Source organism: Ambystoma mexicanum, chromosome 5q, assembly GCF_040938575.1.
Source record: "Ambystoma mexicanum isolate Mex_15411 chromosome 5q, UKY_AmexF1_1, whole genome shotgun sequence".
In the NCBI taxonomy this organism is placed as follows: Eukaryota; Metazoa; Chordata; class Amphibia; order Caudata; family Ambystomatidae; genus Ambystoma; species Ambystoma mexicanum.
The window spans coordinates 1,012,553,123-1,012,570,615 of NC_090933.1; the positions used below are offsets into that span (position 1 = coordinate 1,012,553,123).

Genomic DNA, 17,493 nt, shown 5'->3' on the forward strand with positions numbered 1-17,493 from the left:
AACTAAGCATTATTTTGAGGCAACCCATTTTTAGAAAGCTAAATAGTTGTGTGATGTTATTGTTTATTAGTAGGCCCAGTGCAAAATGTTTGAAGGATTTTGGTAGCATCATGCCTTCTAGTATATCATGTGAACTACGTGTATTCTCACAAAAAATACAGTTGTATGGATTCTTGGCAGGTTACGTTTCAGTAAAAAATCCTCTAGGTCCAACTTCTAGAAAGGCCCTTTGGACGTACAGATCAATGAAACTACTCAATACAGACACTCTTAGGAATTATCCCTCCAACTAATGTACACCTTCTCTCATTTTCAATTGCAAACTCACAATGCTCAGTTATACTCCTGGGGCCACACATTTCAAGATTTCATAATGTTCCATGTATGTTTCCTTACTGCTTAAATATGTTATCATAGATGCAAACGATATTGCACACATGTATTACGATTGTGTTCTGTCTCACTTATTTGTAGTTCAAATGTGCAAGTCGTGTATCACATATAGCCAAATAAAAGATGACATTTGATGTAAAGTGAGTTTGGCTGCTTTCCGCAAACATGTGGGGCAATATGGCACTTGAGCTAGCCTGCTCAAAATACTGTAAATACTGTAGTAAGCAAAGAATAAAATAAACAGATACTTGATAAAAATGTTGTATGTTACTGGAAACATACAGTATTTGCATATGTGAGAGCTATGAATTGCCAACTATGTTGAAAATAGGAAATGCATTTAATAGAGTAAATGGCTACAAAAAACCAGAGGGACATTGCATATGGTACACATATTAGTCTATGTGTACAGGTAACGCTAACCATGAATAGAGACATTGATGAAAGGACAATTCCTCACATTTATTCTACAATTACAACTTTTCATGAAGAGACAAAATGATGAGTGACCAGGATTTCCACTATGAGATCATTTAGATTTGGAAAATGGTCACAAGTAAAATAATGTTCAATACCTCTATGAGGAACCCTTGATTGTTCTTTAGTTCGCTCTACCAGTACATCATGCTGTGGCGATCTTCTGGTACTTTGCAATTTTGTTGAAGGAATTAAAAGCAGGTCCTTTGATTTGCTGGATTCCAGAACCGATTCTTCAAGATGCATAACGTGTGTTTGGTTGTCTTCAAGGAGTCTTTGGATGGACACAGCAACAACACTTGGTGCAGTAACATCAGCAGATGTGCCAGCAAGTGTGATCGCACTGGTAGTAGTCGCAATATGTTCCTCTAACTCACCAGTTGAGGCAGTTTGGGCCAATGTGGAGGAACCTGTGGAACACATAGTGGCACTGGATGCTAACTTTTTCTTTTGCATTTTAGGATATTTAGTTTACTGTACAAGATCATTCTAAAAGTACACCATTCTAAATATACTAACATGAAGCTACACAAAACATTTATCAGTGTTAAACATTGAAAAGTCTACATTTTTAAAAACTTTGTTTAATAAACTAAAAAATGTCCATCTTAAAATAAGTTATATGACATATGTATTTGTTTCTTGAAATGCATCACACAGACATAGTCACTACACACTACACACATGTTAACATCACACATGGCATATATTTCTATGTTTACAATGCTGCAGTCTGTCTACTTTTATCGTTTTCTTTAAGGTGTGTCATTATATTAAGCAAGATTTCTGAATGTGTCCAGCATTATTCAATAGTATGTTGGGTCCTCTAAATGACAGTGTACATGTCTATTTGATCTTCCAATTGATGTGTTAAAATAATTAGACAATAAAATACAAATCTATTACAATATTACCTAATAATAAAGCCTGACTTCTGCATTAATCATATAACATTTAATTTGGCTAATGTTCTATATGACCTGAAAAGGAATGTTTTTTTTTTTTTTTTGTCAATAACAAGGGAGAAAGATACATGGAGCTGAACTGCCTGCTGCATAATAACTGTGTCACAATTTAATAATGACCTTGCGGACATTTTAATGACATCACAAATTATGAGTTTTGTATACTTATTTCAATGTATGGAAAACTGCTGATTGGCCAAGAAGGGAGCATGCCTTTTAAGTTATCCTGAAGTGAAGAGGATATGCTTGTCTCCAATGAGTGCCTTATTTCAAGATAAATGGGGATTTATATTTCTCTTGATCCAAATGTAAGAAGAACATTCATGTAATACCGGAATCTATAAATATCATCCAACATAATTATATAAAGGGGACAATATGTTCTGAGGTACGGATAACATTTAAATGAGGCATTCAGTGTGTTGTCTTTGAAGAGGAGTTGTCTTGATCACTTGAATTTAAATAAGGCTATTCATGTGATCTACTAAAAAAGCATGTATACATGGATTCTAGAGATTGTTTGGTCAGGGTGACTGCAATAAGTAAAATAGTCACAGTAGGTTTTTTAGGCCATTGTAAGACACAGATGTATAATTGCATGAGTCCTCAAGACAAACCAAAGCAAGATGGTTTCTGAAACAAATGTGTAGATTGATATGGATTGATTGAATGATTTAAAAAAAGAAATGTAATTGCTTGACATGTTACCCTGCGACATTGCAATTAGTTTTTCCACTAAAGATCATTCGCTTTTTTTGATAATTTGTGTATATGCTTTACCGGTATCCAGCAATAAGGTCGCCAAAGAAAATTACATCAGAGGCACACATTAACCCATATGTGCACCCTGAAGACAATTCTTAAGGAAATGTATTATGCACCTTCCTCGAATATTCTAGAACTGGAGTTTTTAATAGTTTAGAAGAGTTTAGAATATAATATGTTGTGGAAGGGTTTTTTGTGTGCAGGACAACATAACCTCACAGGCACGTTTGAACAGTGATACTGTCATATGGAATCAAGAGATCCATTGTTTGATTCATGCTTTGAATATTTAAAATTACCTTTCCATCTCATTTGTTGTTTTTTTTTTTTTTTTTTTCTGCGAGAGCAGCGTGCTAGGCATCCCAATATACCAACCATTTAATACCAAAAAAAATGCAATCCTTTGCAGTGTAACCCTTAACTATTCCCGTTTTTTGAAAATGCTTGATAACTCTGTAGTGAACACCTGCTCCTAGGGAGAACATCATACATGTTTCCTAATAAAACCATCAACATACATCATGCCAACATGCGAGTTAATGCTGACTTTGTGTATCAAGAGCAGTTGTCTTTAGTTGCTGTTTTCAATACAAGTATGCAATCCATTATATGTAGAGATGTTTAATGTATTCTACAGTGCAGATGCATTTGAAATGTTCATAGCTTTGTATTTCACATAGTTGTGTGGTCAAGGATATACGTCCATCCTATTTGCTCTCTCGATTTCATTGCTTTAATGAAACTAGGTGCCATGTTTACTTTTTTTGACAATTTAGGATGTGCATTTAATGTGATGACAGTAAACGGGTTAATATGTGCACAGCCGTGTTACAGATGACACCGAATCAATTGGGTATCTCAAAGCAGTTTGCAGATGAGTTGCCTTGCTTTTTATTTTTGTCGTTGGGTTCTTTACAATTATTTTTATTTTCAAAGTTTAACATCATTAAAGTGTTTGACAAAGTTTTGTGATAATGCTGCTTTATGTGAGCTTGTGTTTATGCACATTTTGAACCGAAACAGGATTTCAGTGCGCCTAGCGCACAGCTCCCCCTAAGAAGTTCGTTCTGAAATGTCATTATGAGTCCCCTAATGTACACACTACAGCTTTTACATTGACACACCGTTCAGTATGTGATGTGTGCCATGGGTTGTGAATTACATAACAGTATTATGTTTATATTTATATGATTTATTGTTGAAAATGAGAACAGTTCTGAGAAGAATGTTAGACTGCAAAGAATGCACTGTAGAATGGATACATATTTTTTTTGGGAACTGATTTAAGCGCAGCTTCCAATTTATTTAGTGATATAGTTGGTTTGTTTACAGCAGATATTGAATTGTAATATGCTTTGAAGGGCTGATGATCAGATTATTTTTTTTTCACCAACACGTTTCTAATGAAAAACCTTTATAATTTAGAGAGAGCAAATTTGCTGTAGGGATGTTATGTTTAAACTACTCAATATAAATATTTGACATTTATGGAAAAAGCAGTGTTAAAGGCATGTTAAAGTTGCAACGCAAAATAAAAAAATAAAAAATTGGCCAGTTATGGTGAGCTTTCCAAACATAACTCACGCCCCCACCGTGAACTGCTCAGACTAACACAAAGGACATCTATGATGACATCACAGTGGCCTCATCAGTGATATCTATTTTGCAGTCCACAATGATGTGTGTCACTTTGAGCAATACATGCTGGGAATGCAAATGAATGGGGCATGAGATTCACCCATGGCCCAGGCCCCAACAAACCACCCACAAAAGCCACTGGGGCTAGCCTCAAGCCTGCTGCATGTTCTCCTATTCCATAATGGGACAATGAGCCACTTCACACATCGTGTGACCAAGGCCCATGGCCACACATGCTGAGGTTATGGGCTTCAGAGCAGTTGCTGGCCAGACAAATCAACCTACAGTAGAGATTGTGCCTGACCTGCAGTCTGGCACAATGTCCTCTATACCCAAATTGTTGGACTATGTGGCATTATCTATGAGGTGTGACCATTGCCACAGGCTACACACCCCAGGCCATGAGATTCAGCAATGGTGACTTGCCCACAAATCAACTCACAGCGAACATTGACCATGGCCTGTAGCATGGCCCAAAGCAAACTATACAGCTATAATGTGGCTGTCGGTCACTGTTCATGCCTTCCAGTTTTGCATGCCACACTAATCATCACACAGTACACATTGGGCTTTGCAGTAGGCCAGTCTCTGTGCCCACTTTAACCCCATGGCCAGTCCCTGGTGTTCTTGGCTAGTGGCCAGATAGTCTGGGGCATGGCCCAGAAAATCTTGCCACTGAACATGAACACAGACCATGCCTCAAGCACCAAATTGATATTACTATGTTTTGTACCTAAACATTTGCACTTTAAAAAAATTAAATAAGGGATGGATGACACACAATTTGCTGAAGCATGATTTTTGGAACAATCCACCACTTCTTGCACAAGGCATAAGTTTGATGCAAATCTATCCATCAGTTTGGACTGCAGCCGCAAGCACATTGATTTCCCGTTCAAGTCTATACGGATTTTGGAAGTTTGGGACCACCCAACAACTGTCCACCTTTTATGTAACCACACTAAACTTGTCCAAAAATGGTGTGTCTACCACACACCCTGAAATGTACATATATGGTTCAATGTCCTTCAACATTTGTCATACTAGCGAACACCGTAGCAATGTCCTTAAAAATCGGAGTTGTTCATGCACATTGCAAAATACAAAGACCAGTTGTTTGCCTTTTCTAGACATATTCACCCCATTCTTACCATGCCTCATCTCACAGAGGTTCTTCCATTTGTAACACAAGCATAATGCACTTTTTTTTAATTTCACTGCGATGTTCACATGCTACAGGTAGAGCTTATGAATCCAACATGGCATCCATTAAAAAAGTTTTGACGCACCTCATGTTTCATAATTGACCAATCAGCACCCCTGTATGATGTCTGCAGATGCCACCCAGCTCTCTGATTGGTCCACCAAAGTCCATGGACACTGAATCATGAAGTGAGTCCTCGGACCAAACTGACTTTTTTGCCTACACTCTGGACAGTTTTTAAAATAATTTGCTGGACGGATTAACACCAAATTAGCAAAAAGCTCACTTTCAGGACCAGGCTCCCACTTCAAGAATACGTTTGTAATCATTGAAAGACAAGTTTGTATCAAGTTTCCTATCAGCAAAACATGAAGGTGATTGAGCAAATCATCACAATTATCGCCCAATCACACTTTTAGACTCGATGGGGAAACTTTTTGCCTCAGTTTTACTGCGAGATCTAACCAGTTGTGCCATGCGTATGGTAATAATGGATCCCCGCCAGATGGGCTTTGTATGAGGTGTGGGTACGTCATAAAATCTCTTCATACTGGGGATAATAAAACAGCAAGCTCTGAAGTCGGGATCTTGCATTTACTTTGCATTCATGGACTTACAACAGGCTTTTGACTGTGTTAACAGGTCAAAGTTGTGGATGAAACTAAGTAAGTTGAATTGTCCCACAGACTTATTGGATGAAATCTGCCCCTTGTACTCTGAGACATCAGTTCAAATAATGCTGCCAGGCCCCAGAATCAGAAGTTATTTGGAGCTTTGCCTACGATTCAGAAGCACTATTCAGTGCCATAAAAGCTGACTAGTATCATGGATACCCAAGACCAATGATCGTCTACACAATCCATCCGACTTGATAAATATGTACAGCGGCCACCACTAAGAATCTCCTCTGCAACGTCTCGCCAGGGGCCTATAGCGTGGCCCCTTTGGGTTCTTACAACTGGCTGCAAGTACGCACCGACCATAGAGAAATAGGCTCCAGCGCAGTAGCCACACCTTCCTGGTGCTCACAAGCCCCCACTCGAAACAGTTCAAATAAGACTCAATGCCACTGGCACTCTCTCTGAAAAGATCATGATCCACCGAGGCCTAAAGCAGCGATTTGCCCTTTCATCGATGTTATTTATTTTATACATCACTGACCTAGGTGAATGACAGGAAACTGTGAGGGCATCAACGGCACTGCCATTTCCTGGGTCTTATATGCAGATGATCTAGTCTTTATGGACTGTAAGCAAGTTGGACTGGTATGAATTGAGACTACAGTACTTAGCATCAAAAGCCTTATGGAAGTCAGTAGCCCCCTACAGAAAATGCAGAATAGCGGAAAAGGGATTGCTGTTTGAAATAATCAATTCAATTGACACATCAAAGGATGAACCTCTATTAAATTGATGGATGAAAATGGGGACAATTCTTATTGAGTGTGATCTAAATAAAGATGAATTGATCCCAAATCCAACTAAGATCAAAAAAAAGATTTCAAGAACAAGACTGGGTGGAAACTGTTTGTCTAGGAAATTTGGATACTTTAAGACTGTGCATAGAAACGGAAAGAAAGGGCTTAAATCACACCCCCCCCCCCAACGTTATCTCATAAAGTTTCCTTCGCCTTATTATAGGAACTTGTTACTTAGAGTGCAACTGAACATTTTAATGACAAGAGAGGTGGAGTTGAGTAGAAAATTGATACCTAAATACCTTTTGCACCGCATATTTTGCAAATTTCCAGGGATGACCTCTTCCACTCAGTGACCTTATGTCCTGCTCTTTCCACCCTGCAAGATAACTACTTGCAGGGGCATATGAAATATTCAACCATAACCTTAGATTCAATGTGGTGGTTATGGATGCTCATGGGGGAGTCCTTCAGGCTAATCTTGGTGGTACTGCAATTTATTGAAGCAATACTGCAAATGTTTCAAAAAGAGGACTGATTAATAGATCATAAACCTGCAGCTATGCCTAAGAGAAATAAATAGTAAAGCTGATACCCCTACCAGAAGTTGAAAGTTGACTTGCACAACGGCTTCGAGATTTGCAATGGATTGCAAAGTGCAATGATGAATGAACAATAACCTCCCAAAGATTATAACTTGTCACATTGTATTGTAAGGTTTGTGATGGGAAGATAAACAATGTGTTTTAATGTAAATGGTTTAACGGTCTTATTCTAAGTCTAAGCAATGCAGGTTTTTTTTAAAAAAGACAGTGGGCTCCTCACGGCTGTCTAGTAAGGCATTAAGGTTTTTCAAATGCACTAAATGGAAGGCATGTTCTTTTGGTGAAACATGATAATTATTTGCATACAGTGTTGGGATGGAGGCTTAGCATTAATGATAAGATATTTTATAAAACAGAATATATGGTGTACTTTTGTTCTTGTCATTGCAATGAGTGGTATGTTGGAAGTACCATTTGCAAATTAAAATGTTGCATACTCCAACACATCCAAGCCATAAAAAACAGAGACTTCCCATAGCCCGATTTCCATGCATACCATGTTGGTAAAATGGATGGTTTTGGCTGTTTTGACATCCTACTTCATCCACACCATCCGAGAGCTGGCGATAAGGCTTTCAAAGTATGACAACTTGAGACTAAAAGAATCTTACATTTGTAAACCAAGAACCCCAGAGGACATACCATTGATCAGGAACGCTATGCATTCTTGGGCACTTAATGCCGAATGTTTATATCTCCTTTAAGGGTTAACCGGTGTTTGCCTATGTTTTCTCAATGCATTGCATATTTTAGCATGGTATTATGATAAAGGACAGTATTGTCCTGAAATAAATTATGCGTCCTGCATTCTAAGTGATCATTATAGAAGTGTGTCTGTATGTTCTAATTTTGTAATTAGTATTCCTTCATTTTACTTTTTCTTTTGCATTTTGACTCAAGCTTCAAAATGTATGCTCCTCATGGTTTACCAAATGGCTATATAGGTGTTCTCTGTATAAAAAATGTTGGTATTTTGATTAAACATATGAATCAGTTCTAAATAGGGAGCCAGAATATAGTTTGAGACTGAAAATGTTCTCATGATGATGTAATTGCACTTTGAAATGACACTAAGCACTTTACTGCTGGTATTTTTTTTTAATCCTTTACTCCACTTTGTTAGTATTGTACTTAACTTCCTGATCTCAGTGGGAGCACTCAGAACTTTACTGCTTAAACAAAAATTAATTTAAAATATCTTTTTTGAATGTATGCATGTTTCCCGATTTGGTATACTGTTAATCTTCCATGAATCACATTGGATCACTTAGCATATGTTTGCTAAGTTATAATTAACTTTTGAATCTTGTCGAAAGCACTTTACACTTTATTGTTATTCTGTATTCATTGATGGGTATCAATATGATACTTCATTGTATGAACGTGTACGTTTAGTATTTGTGATGTGGGTCTCTTTCAAGTGTGTACTAATGTTTAAACTATCGTTGCATTGCGGTTTTGTTGAAGCTATGTGCTATGCACTTTAGATTGCAAAACTCAACATTAAACACTATCTTAACCATTGCAACATGTGGGCTGCTGTTTCTAGGATTTTCATTATGACGATTGGCAGCACTAATGGAAAGTGTAGAGGAACCATTCCATGCCAGATGTGTGTATTTAAAATTAAGCTGGAGCATAACATGGCTACATGTGAACGAGCACCAGGTCGGCGTGAAATGCGTTATGAGGCGGCCCTGTTCTGGCTGATTACCTTTAATAATACATGCTGTGATTATTCATCTAGCATCCTGGATTGATTGAGGGTCACCCGCATGTGCAATCTGGAACACGTTTTGTTTGTTTGTTTGTTCTCAGATATTATGCGTCTTAGCGAAGCACAACAGACCAGCAACTATCGATCGCACAGACACATTTCTATGTGTCTATTTATTTTTTAAATATATATAAATATATATATATATATATATATAGCTCAGAGTAGTATGAACTAAAGTGGTGCTGCAACTATTTATATACAAAGAACTGCATTATTGTTAATGAAGAATTTATGGTAATTGTTGTGAAGTGCTTGTTGGTGAATGTCGTGTGGTTGTGCATCATTGGAAAGGAAGGAGATGTGTTGTGAAGTGTTTGCTTGTGAATGAGAGACCCCGTGATGCCATGTGGAATGTTGATGTGTGAATGCTGTATGAGTGTTCTACCTGAGGTCAGTTAATCCTGGATGATGGGGCCCAGTGGTTATCCTTATATGTAGCTTAATGTAACTATGTAATAAAGTATATGTAAGAAGCCCAAGAAGACCCCTGAACGTACATTATTACAGTAATCAAGAGCTTATTTCTTATATACAAAGAACCAAATAATGTTAATCAATGATGTACATGCACTGGATGTGCCTTAAAAAAGCAAAATATGTAAATGTAGTGTGAAATATTTTAGACAGAAATAAGATGAGTACAGATAAGAACACCCTGGAATATATATATTTAATCATTATGAAAGTGGGAAGAAAAAAACAGTTCTTTGTGTGTTTGTTGTATTTCCCATATACATTTTGTATTTTCCATATACATTTTAAAATATATTGGAAAATTATGAAGGTGCAGAGAGAAAAAATAATGTTGTGTTATGTGTATGTGCTCAACAAATGTATCTGATGTTAAGTCTAGATATACTGCAGGAGATGTGGTCGGAAAAGGCATGTGAGTGTAGAATGCAAGAATAACAATTTACAGCGTGAGGTAGCTGCAATCCTGACAGCTGGATGTTAGGACCCATAAGGCCATGGAGATCGTGGATGAGAAAGGCTCAGAAGCCTTGAGAAGGAAGCACTCACTCAAAAACTATGTTCCAGTGAAGTGGAGTAAAGCAGCAAATGAGTGGAAGTCTTTGTGGACCAGCTAGGCTAGGAGAGTACATGCACGGGTGAAGAGAAACATAAGTTATGATATCTAAAGTCCTGAAATGAAAATGTCTCCATACTGCTTAACAGCTGTGGAATATGTCAGAAGACACATGTAAAGGCAGAGATCTGGATCCAAACTGTCTGCTGCTGACTCATCTTAACTGCTAAATACCACTTTACTGATAGACTATCAATACATTTGAAATCCTGGGATTTCCCCTCTTCTGGCAACTCAGACAACCTTTCTTAAATAGATCCTAGGTCATTATCAATTATCCTATATATTCATTAGTGTGTATATACAATCCTTGAGATGTAAAATACTATAATGACTCAGCTAGCATACACATTTTGCACTTACGTTCAATTAACTTAATTGTGTTAAATCTGTTAGCCCTACAATATGTATCTGCTCTGTGGGAGATGTGCTTTATTCATATTAGAGCAACTTCAACGTTTACTTTAGGTTGCTTAAATATATATTTTATATTTTCTGTATTTTTTTAAAATTTTGTAATTGTTCACAACATAACTGGAAAACAGAATGCTTCTATGTGTCTCTACACAAATAGTAGGAGAAGGAAATTAGCTGCCCTTACAGTTTTAACCACATTAACTAATGACTACATTTTTGAAATAGAGATTTATATATATATATGATTTAGATGAGCATGCTTTTGGTGCAGCTGCCATGGGGAAAGGTTGTGCATCTGACAAAGGGCCTCATAACGACCCTGGCGGTAAGGGGTTAACGCCAGCGTTAGCTGCGCCGACCCCTTACCGCCAACTACGAGGTCCCTTAGCGCCATGGCGCTTTTAACACCTGCTTTTAGCAGGTGTTAAAATCCATGGCGCTAAGGGACCATGGAGTTAATTACGCCACCGTAATTTACGGTGGCGTAATTAACGCCTTCCCCACTCCCATTATGCCCTATGGGGCAAAAATGGGAATGGGGAAGGGTAAATGGGGATTGGGGACTTACCGCCCCGCCGACCTCGGAATGGGGCGGTAAGTCCGCCAACCACCATGGCGTAAACGTAGTTTACGCCATGGTGGTAAAGTCACGGCCCAGGCGGTAACTTACCGCCTGGGTCGTAATGAGGCCCAAAGTAACTAAAGTAACTTAAACATGTTGGGTGGAGAGAATTTAAAGGAGCATGTTTTACCTATTGTAATAACTAAAAGACTCACAGGAAATACAATTGTTCTGGTAGGAATTCCTGAAAGGGCTGCTCTTGAAGACGGCTGAAATCTTTTAGGACCTTCGGAAATCCATACACTTAGCAGTTCCAGGTTTCCAGCAACTACTGTGTCCACTGATTTAATCGTTCAATCAATGAACTTTTCCTGCTTACTTATACGTTCTAGCCATATCAATACAAGCAAGCTCTCACTACCCAGAGAGGTAGATGCAAGAAGTACAAAGGAAGGGTCTCATAGTGGGCACTTATTTTTCTCCCCTAACATCTTTAAATTAACAATCCAAAACCTGTATAATGATGGACAGTTGTTCACCCGACATTGTCCCCTTGTTTCAACAGCATACATCCCATGTAGGAACTGCAGATCTTAATTATATGTTAATGCTTAATTTCTAAATCCTGACTATACATTCTCTGTTGTCCTAGTGGCCTGGGTTTGCCTCATGCCATCTATTTAAATGACCATCATGTAGGATGTCTCAAACTGTATAAGAATGGTTCCTTTATTAGACAAAAAATATGTAGAGTATCTGTGTAACCGACAGACGTGTTCCATTCAAGTTTTCCCTTAATACATGGGTAAACTTACCCAGGTAATGAGTCCTGAATGATCATGGGAAAGAAGAGTGAATCTCATTTAAAACTCAAGAATCATCATTTATCCAAAGCAATGGGGGCAAGAATGACATGAAAAATCATCCCCTAATATTAGAACATTTTTTTTTAACTGGCTTAACGTGTTAGCTCTATTAAACGTCAGGTGTGGAAGGATCCTATTTTGAGTCAAAATCACCGTAAACCTTATTTTTCTTTGTATACAAAGGTATTCACTGGATTGGGATTGAAAGGGCTATGTATCCATTATTTGAAATTGCATAGTTAAACTGTGTGATGTCCGGTTTCGGCAAGCCGCCTAAACAACTGTATTTATTTGACTTGATCTCATAGGATTCTAGTACAGAGCTTGCTTGCAGTACATTTTAGAACAACCCCACTGTCATATTGTGAACAAGACACATGGTCTATGGAGCCCATCATTCCATCTGAAGAGTCAAGGATGAGCACTACATCATCAACATCTGTAGGTCCACAGGTGATGATCTAGTCATAAATTGACCACAATTTTGGAAGATTTCATATTTTTGGATTGACAGTTAAGACCTCACAGACACATCCTTCCTTATCTGTCAAGACAACAATGCTGCTTATTCTCACGAATTGCAATTTGTTCATGGGACATTGCAGGCTTAGTCAGTTATTTATCCAATATGGACTGTATATCTTTAATACACCATTTTCAAACTATGTTTTTCAAGGATTCTAGACCAAAGAGTTACATTATTTGTAAAGGTATATGGCGTACAGTGTAATAGCTGTACAATTATAGCGGGGAAACAATGGAAGGGCATTTATTTTACAGTTGTTGTTGACCTGAATTTCTCTTGTCCTGATATTGTGATTCAGCTTAGAGGCATTTAAATTAAGTCCAGAATCATGCTTACTCATTTCAAATGTGTATCCCCATGAGGGCAAATCTCATTTGCTAACTTTCAGGAGATCAAAGATTATCCTAATAATATCTCAGTTAATGAGGAGGTTGAGTTCGTAGTGACTCATTTCATTTGGCAAACATGGATGATCAGGATGAGAAATGGGTAGATAGATGTGAATCGCTTTCATGTATGTATAACTTTACCTCTGACATGCCTGAGGTCTCTAAATATATCCCTTTGTAATATCTGTATGTTTTAGCTGTTGTATTATTTTATGTAAAAACTATTGTTTTTTGAACAAATACATGTTTTTGATCAATGATTGATTGAATAATATCTTGTGTAAAGAGGAAGACCTTTGTATTGTGATGGCTGATGCTCTGATGCATGTGTATGTTTACATTTTGATTACAATCACTCAGCATGAGAGAAAATGTCACTTCATATGCTAGCTACCAAAGCGGTAGATGTATGTTTGCATGATGGACTTGAGAGATGCTCAAGCTAGTCGGGGTGCATGTCCAGAATGGGTGAGGGGGGCTGACACACCAGATCCCTCACCCATCATGGAGGAGCTGCTCCAGCCGAGTGAAAACACTGAGTGCTCCCTCAGCTGCTTCTTGCAGCTGAGCGGGATCCCCTAGCCCGTCTTCCTATGGACAGTTTGTACTCTGGTTGTGCATGTCTAAGGACAACTGCGTTTGCTTTCCCATACCCGCATGACCCATTGTAAATGCAGGGTGGGGTACTGCTCATTTGAATGTGGGAGGTGGTGTTCATGCACTCCCTGTCACATCCAAATGGGTCGGGAGGTGTGTCCGAAGTGGTCTGGCTCCTCTGTGCATGTGCAGGAACCAGGAAGCACTTTGCTTCCTGGTTCATGTTTGTGATGTGCAGGAGCCAAAGGCTTTCTGGCGGTGGCAGCAAAGCTGAGGGAGGAGTGTGAGCTGCATGCAGGTAACATAAAATGCAGGTCATGCATAATATGTTTCTGTGAATGAGTGAAGATATGATATATGGGTGTTGTATAACATCTGAATGGGTGATTGAATGCTGTGTGAGAACGTAACGAGTGAAATAATGTGTTGTGTAAATTTGTGTATGCATATGTGTTTGTGCTGGGCAGTGGGGTTGATTTTTGCAGGAGACAGGTGGTGGGTGGGGTCTGCCAACAATGGTATTTTCTACTGGGCATGTATTATAGATGCCCAGTAAAGAATCATCGTGCTTTCTTATTTATCAACCAGCAGTTGATACATGAAAGGATAATGTGTCAATAGGTGGCTAGATTGACATATTGCAGCAGCCAATCTATCCATGTCTTACTGTGGTATGGCATGTTTTTACTGGGCATCTATGATACATCAAACATTTTAAAAAGTAAGCACATGGATAAACTGGTGTTTTGTAGTTGCCAAACTAGCATTTTCTTACTGTCACATGACATGTTTTACTGTCCATCTGTAATAAAGCAAGAATATTAAGTGTTAGTACATGACCTGACTCAATTTTAAAACAGACAGTCTAGCCATTTAATGCTGTAGCATGACATATTTTGACTGGTCATCTATGATGAACCAAATATGATATTTATTATTCGGTGGCTACCCTGACCTTTTGGTGCAGCCAGTCAAGCCATTTATTACTGTGTCATGGCATTTTACTCTGTACATCTATGAAAAAGTAACCCATGAAAAAGGTTGTTGAATGGTTAGACTGGCATTTTGGCGCATCTAATCTAGCTATTTGTTACTGTGGCATGCCATTTTTTAACTGGAAATCTAGGATAAAGCAAACATGATAACTGTTATTAACTACTAAACAGGCCTACATTGTGCAGCCAGTTTGGACATCTTTTCTGATTGTGACATGGCTTTTTTAAAGGAAACCCCAAAAGGGTTATGCTCTTACATGGGGATACTGCCCCATTTTTGCATAGCCATGTGTTCTTATAATATCATTAATGGTACTATGTGCAAAGCAAATATGAGTATGTTCTTATATGGGAATTCTGGTACATATTAGTGCAGCCATCATGAAAATGTATGGGCACAGACAGTGTGAACATATTTTATTCTGCCATATATTGTGGGAAACGTCAACATGAACATGCATTGGGAAATTCTCCTGTGCAATGTTGGGGTCTTGCATCTCCTGTTTCTTTTTTAATTGGCGTATCCCTACAAAGACATTTTCAAATGCTACAGTGTGTTTTACTCCGTTTTTCACAGCTAGTTTGCTGTATAATGCTCTATGTTTACCCATCACTTCAAATGTTTTATAGTGAAGAACCCCACTCCTGAATTCCCCTTAGTTGGTTTGGCTTCCCTTGCTATACTCTGTCGCTCTGGCATACTTGTGGGATGTAGTTACACCCCTACAAGTAAACTTTGCATTTCCCCCTGCTGTCTCACAACGTTACAACATTAGGTGAAATGTTGGGTATGATAAAAGGTCCCCAAAAAAGTCCACTGGACCTGATGTTCTTTCTATTTATTGTGTTCTCTGGCATATTAGGTCTATGCCTCTCTGTAGTAAATGTCCTTATAAAGGAACAGCTGAATGTAAGCAGGGGTGTCCACAATAAAATGAATACCCAAACTAAGGATGAGCACCCAAACAAACTAGAGTGTTCACTGATATCTCTATTCAGTGACGATGATGACTGCAACATTGCCCCATATAGTATTGCTTTACATCTTGAAGAATGTATCCCGGAGTTCATTCACTAACAGAGCAATGTTTTCATTTAGAGTTTACAATTAAATACTATATTAATGAGTGATATTGCTAGGATGGTATTCAAATATTCAGCACAACGGGCACACTTTTCTCTAGATACTAATAAGGCATTTGAATAAGTAATGGCATTGTGTTTCCTATTGTTCTTCTTTACATGGCGTGGCTCTCAAGTTAGCCCACTGCCTCTGCTGTTCTTTATCTTTTCTTTTGTGCCTTTGTTACAGGACATTAGAATTAGCTGTTATATCCAATATTTGAGGGATTTAAATGCCAAGGTCTGAAACTATGCTGATGACACGTTAGAATATACAACAGATCACAGGGCTTCGTTTGCTACCTTTTCGAAGGGTCCATCCCAAATGATGTGACTGTGTCCATCTATGATTTAACCAAGATAAAAACAAGGGTAGTTTTGCCATCTAGCTATTGTTCACATTCTGTCTTTGCTAAAGGGCATGCTAGATCGAAGAATGGTCAGTATTAAGTTCCTTGGTAAGCGTTTCACCTGTTTAATTAATGTGACAGACATACTGAAAGGTGAATCCATCTGTACAAATGCAAAGAGGTTTCTAGTTTTATGATTTCACACTGTTGTTATCTTGGTAGTATAGCCTTGCTATAATAAAGTCCATTTAATTGTACATTAACTATCCATTATTCCAGCTATGCTGCGCAAATTGCCACCATATGTCTTATTCAGTGACTCCTATCTATGTTCTTGTCCATGTCAACATATGAAACCTAGAATTTGATTCTAACCAAACTCAAGGCAGAAAGATAAAATTGATGTGTTGGTGATTTAAATGGTTCACCCGTTTGAATAAGATGATTGGGAATGTATTTCTTGCTGATTATATTAAGTTAGCTCACACATGATTGACTATTAAAAAAAGCCCTGTCAAATAGCTTCACTGGTCATGGCAATGTTAACTCTCCTTTAGTAATTTCCCTTTCTATATCCATCAGTGTATTAGGACAAGGGAAGATTGTGTCAACGGAAAATGGAGGCACATAGACATTTCATCAAATTCCAGTCAGTACTGACCCTACTTTCGTACATGTCCCTTTTAATGAGTGGGACCAGGCCAAAGGCCTCTTATTACTATATGAATACTTGGAAATTGCAATTGCTGACATGAAGGGTGACAACATAGAACATCTAATTAAGAAAATGACCATGGAAGTACCTTCCTTACATAGCATCCCAATCGTTGCGACTGGGAGAAAATACATTCTAACCTACGACAGTGAGGTGCTTGTGGCAAGGCGTACCCATCATAGGGAACTTCGAAAGCTAAAGAAGCAGCATCTTCCTATGAATAAATATATGCATTCAAGGAAAACATTGGATAATAAATACAGGAGCTGGTGTAAACGTAGACAATTTGAGAAAGTAAACCAGAAATGGCAAACAATGATGTGTATTTTGATACTAGATCAGTGTGGAATATGCTAAATAATGTTAGAGGTAATTATTTACCCCAACCTCTAAATTCGATTAGTGAAGTGGGTGGCATACCTTACAAACACCATGCATGAGGACCATCCAGCTTGCATTATGAGAGATTCCTCTGATGATTGGCCATTGAAGTTCTCCAGAAGAGATAGTATAAGAATCATCAGCAAGCTTAAAAGAGGGCACCAGGCCCTAATGGGCTTGCATCAATGGTAATCAAATATGATCCCTTGAGCTGGTCCAAAATACTTGGTTGGCTAAAATAG

General features: G+C 38.2%; 1 protein-coding gene across 5 annotated transcripts in view; it reads right to left on the bottom strand.

Annotated features, from left to right (window-relative positions):
* CSMD3 (CUB and Sushi multiple domains 3) overlaps window positions 1–17,493 on the bottom strand; it is a 3,270,409-nt gene that overhangs the window by 2,078,475 nt on the left and 1,174,441 nt on the right. Inside the window, exon 7 of one of the 5 annotated variants that reach the window (XM_069621531.1) lies at window positions 969–1,280. The exons of the other annotated variants lie outside the window; for them this stretch is intronic. Coding sequence (XP_069477632.1) covers window positions 969–1,280 — 312 coding nt within the window. The remainder of the gene's footprint in view (window positions 1–968; window positions 1,281–17,493) is intronic. 5 annotated transcript variants of the gene reach the window in all.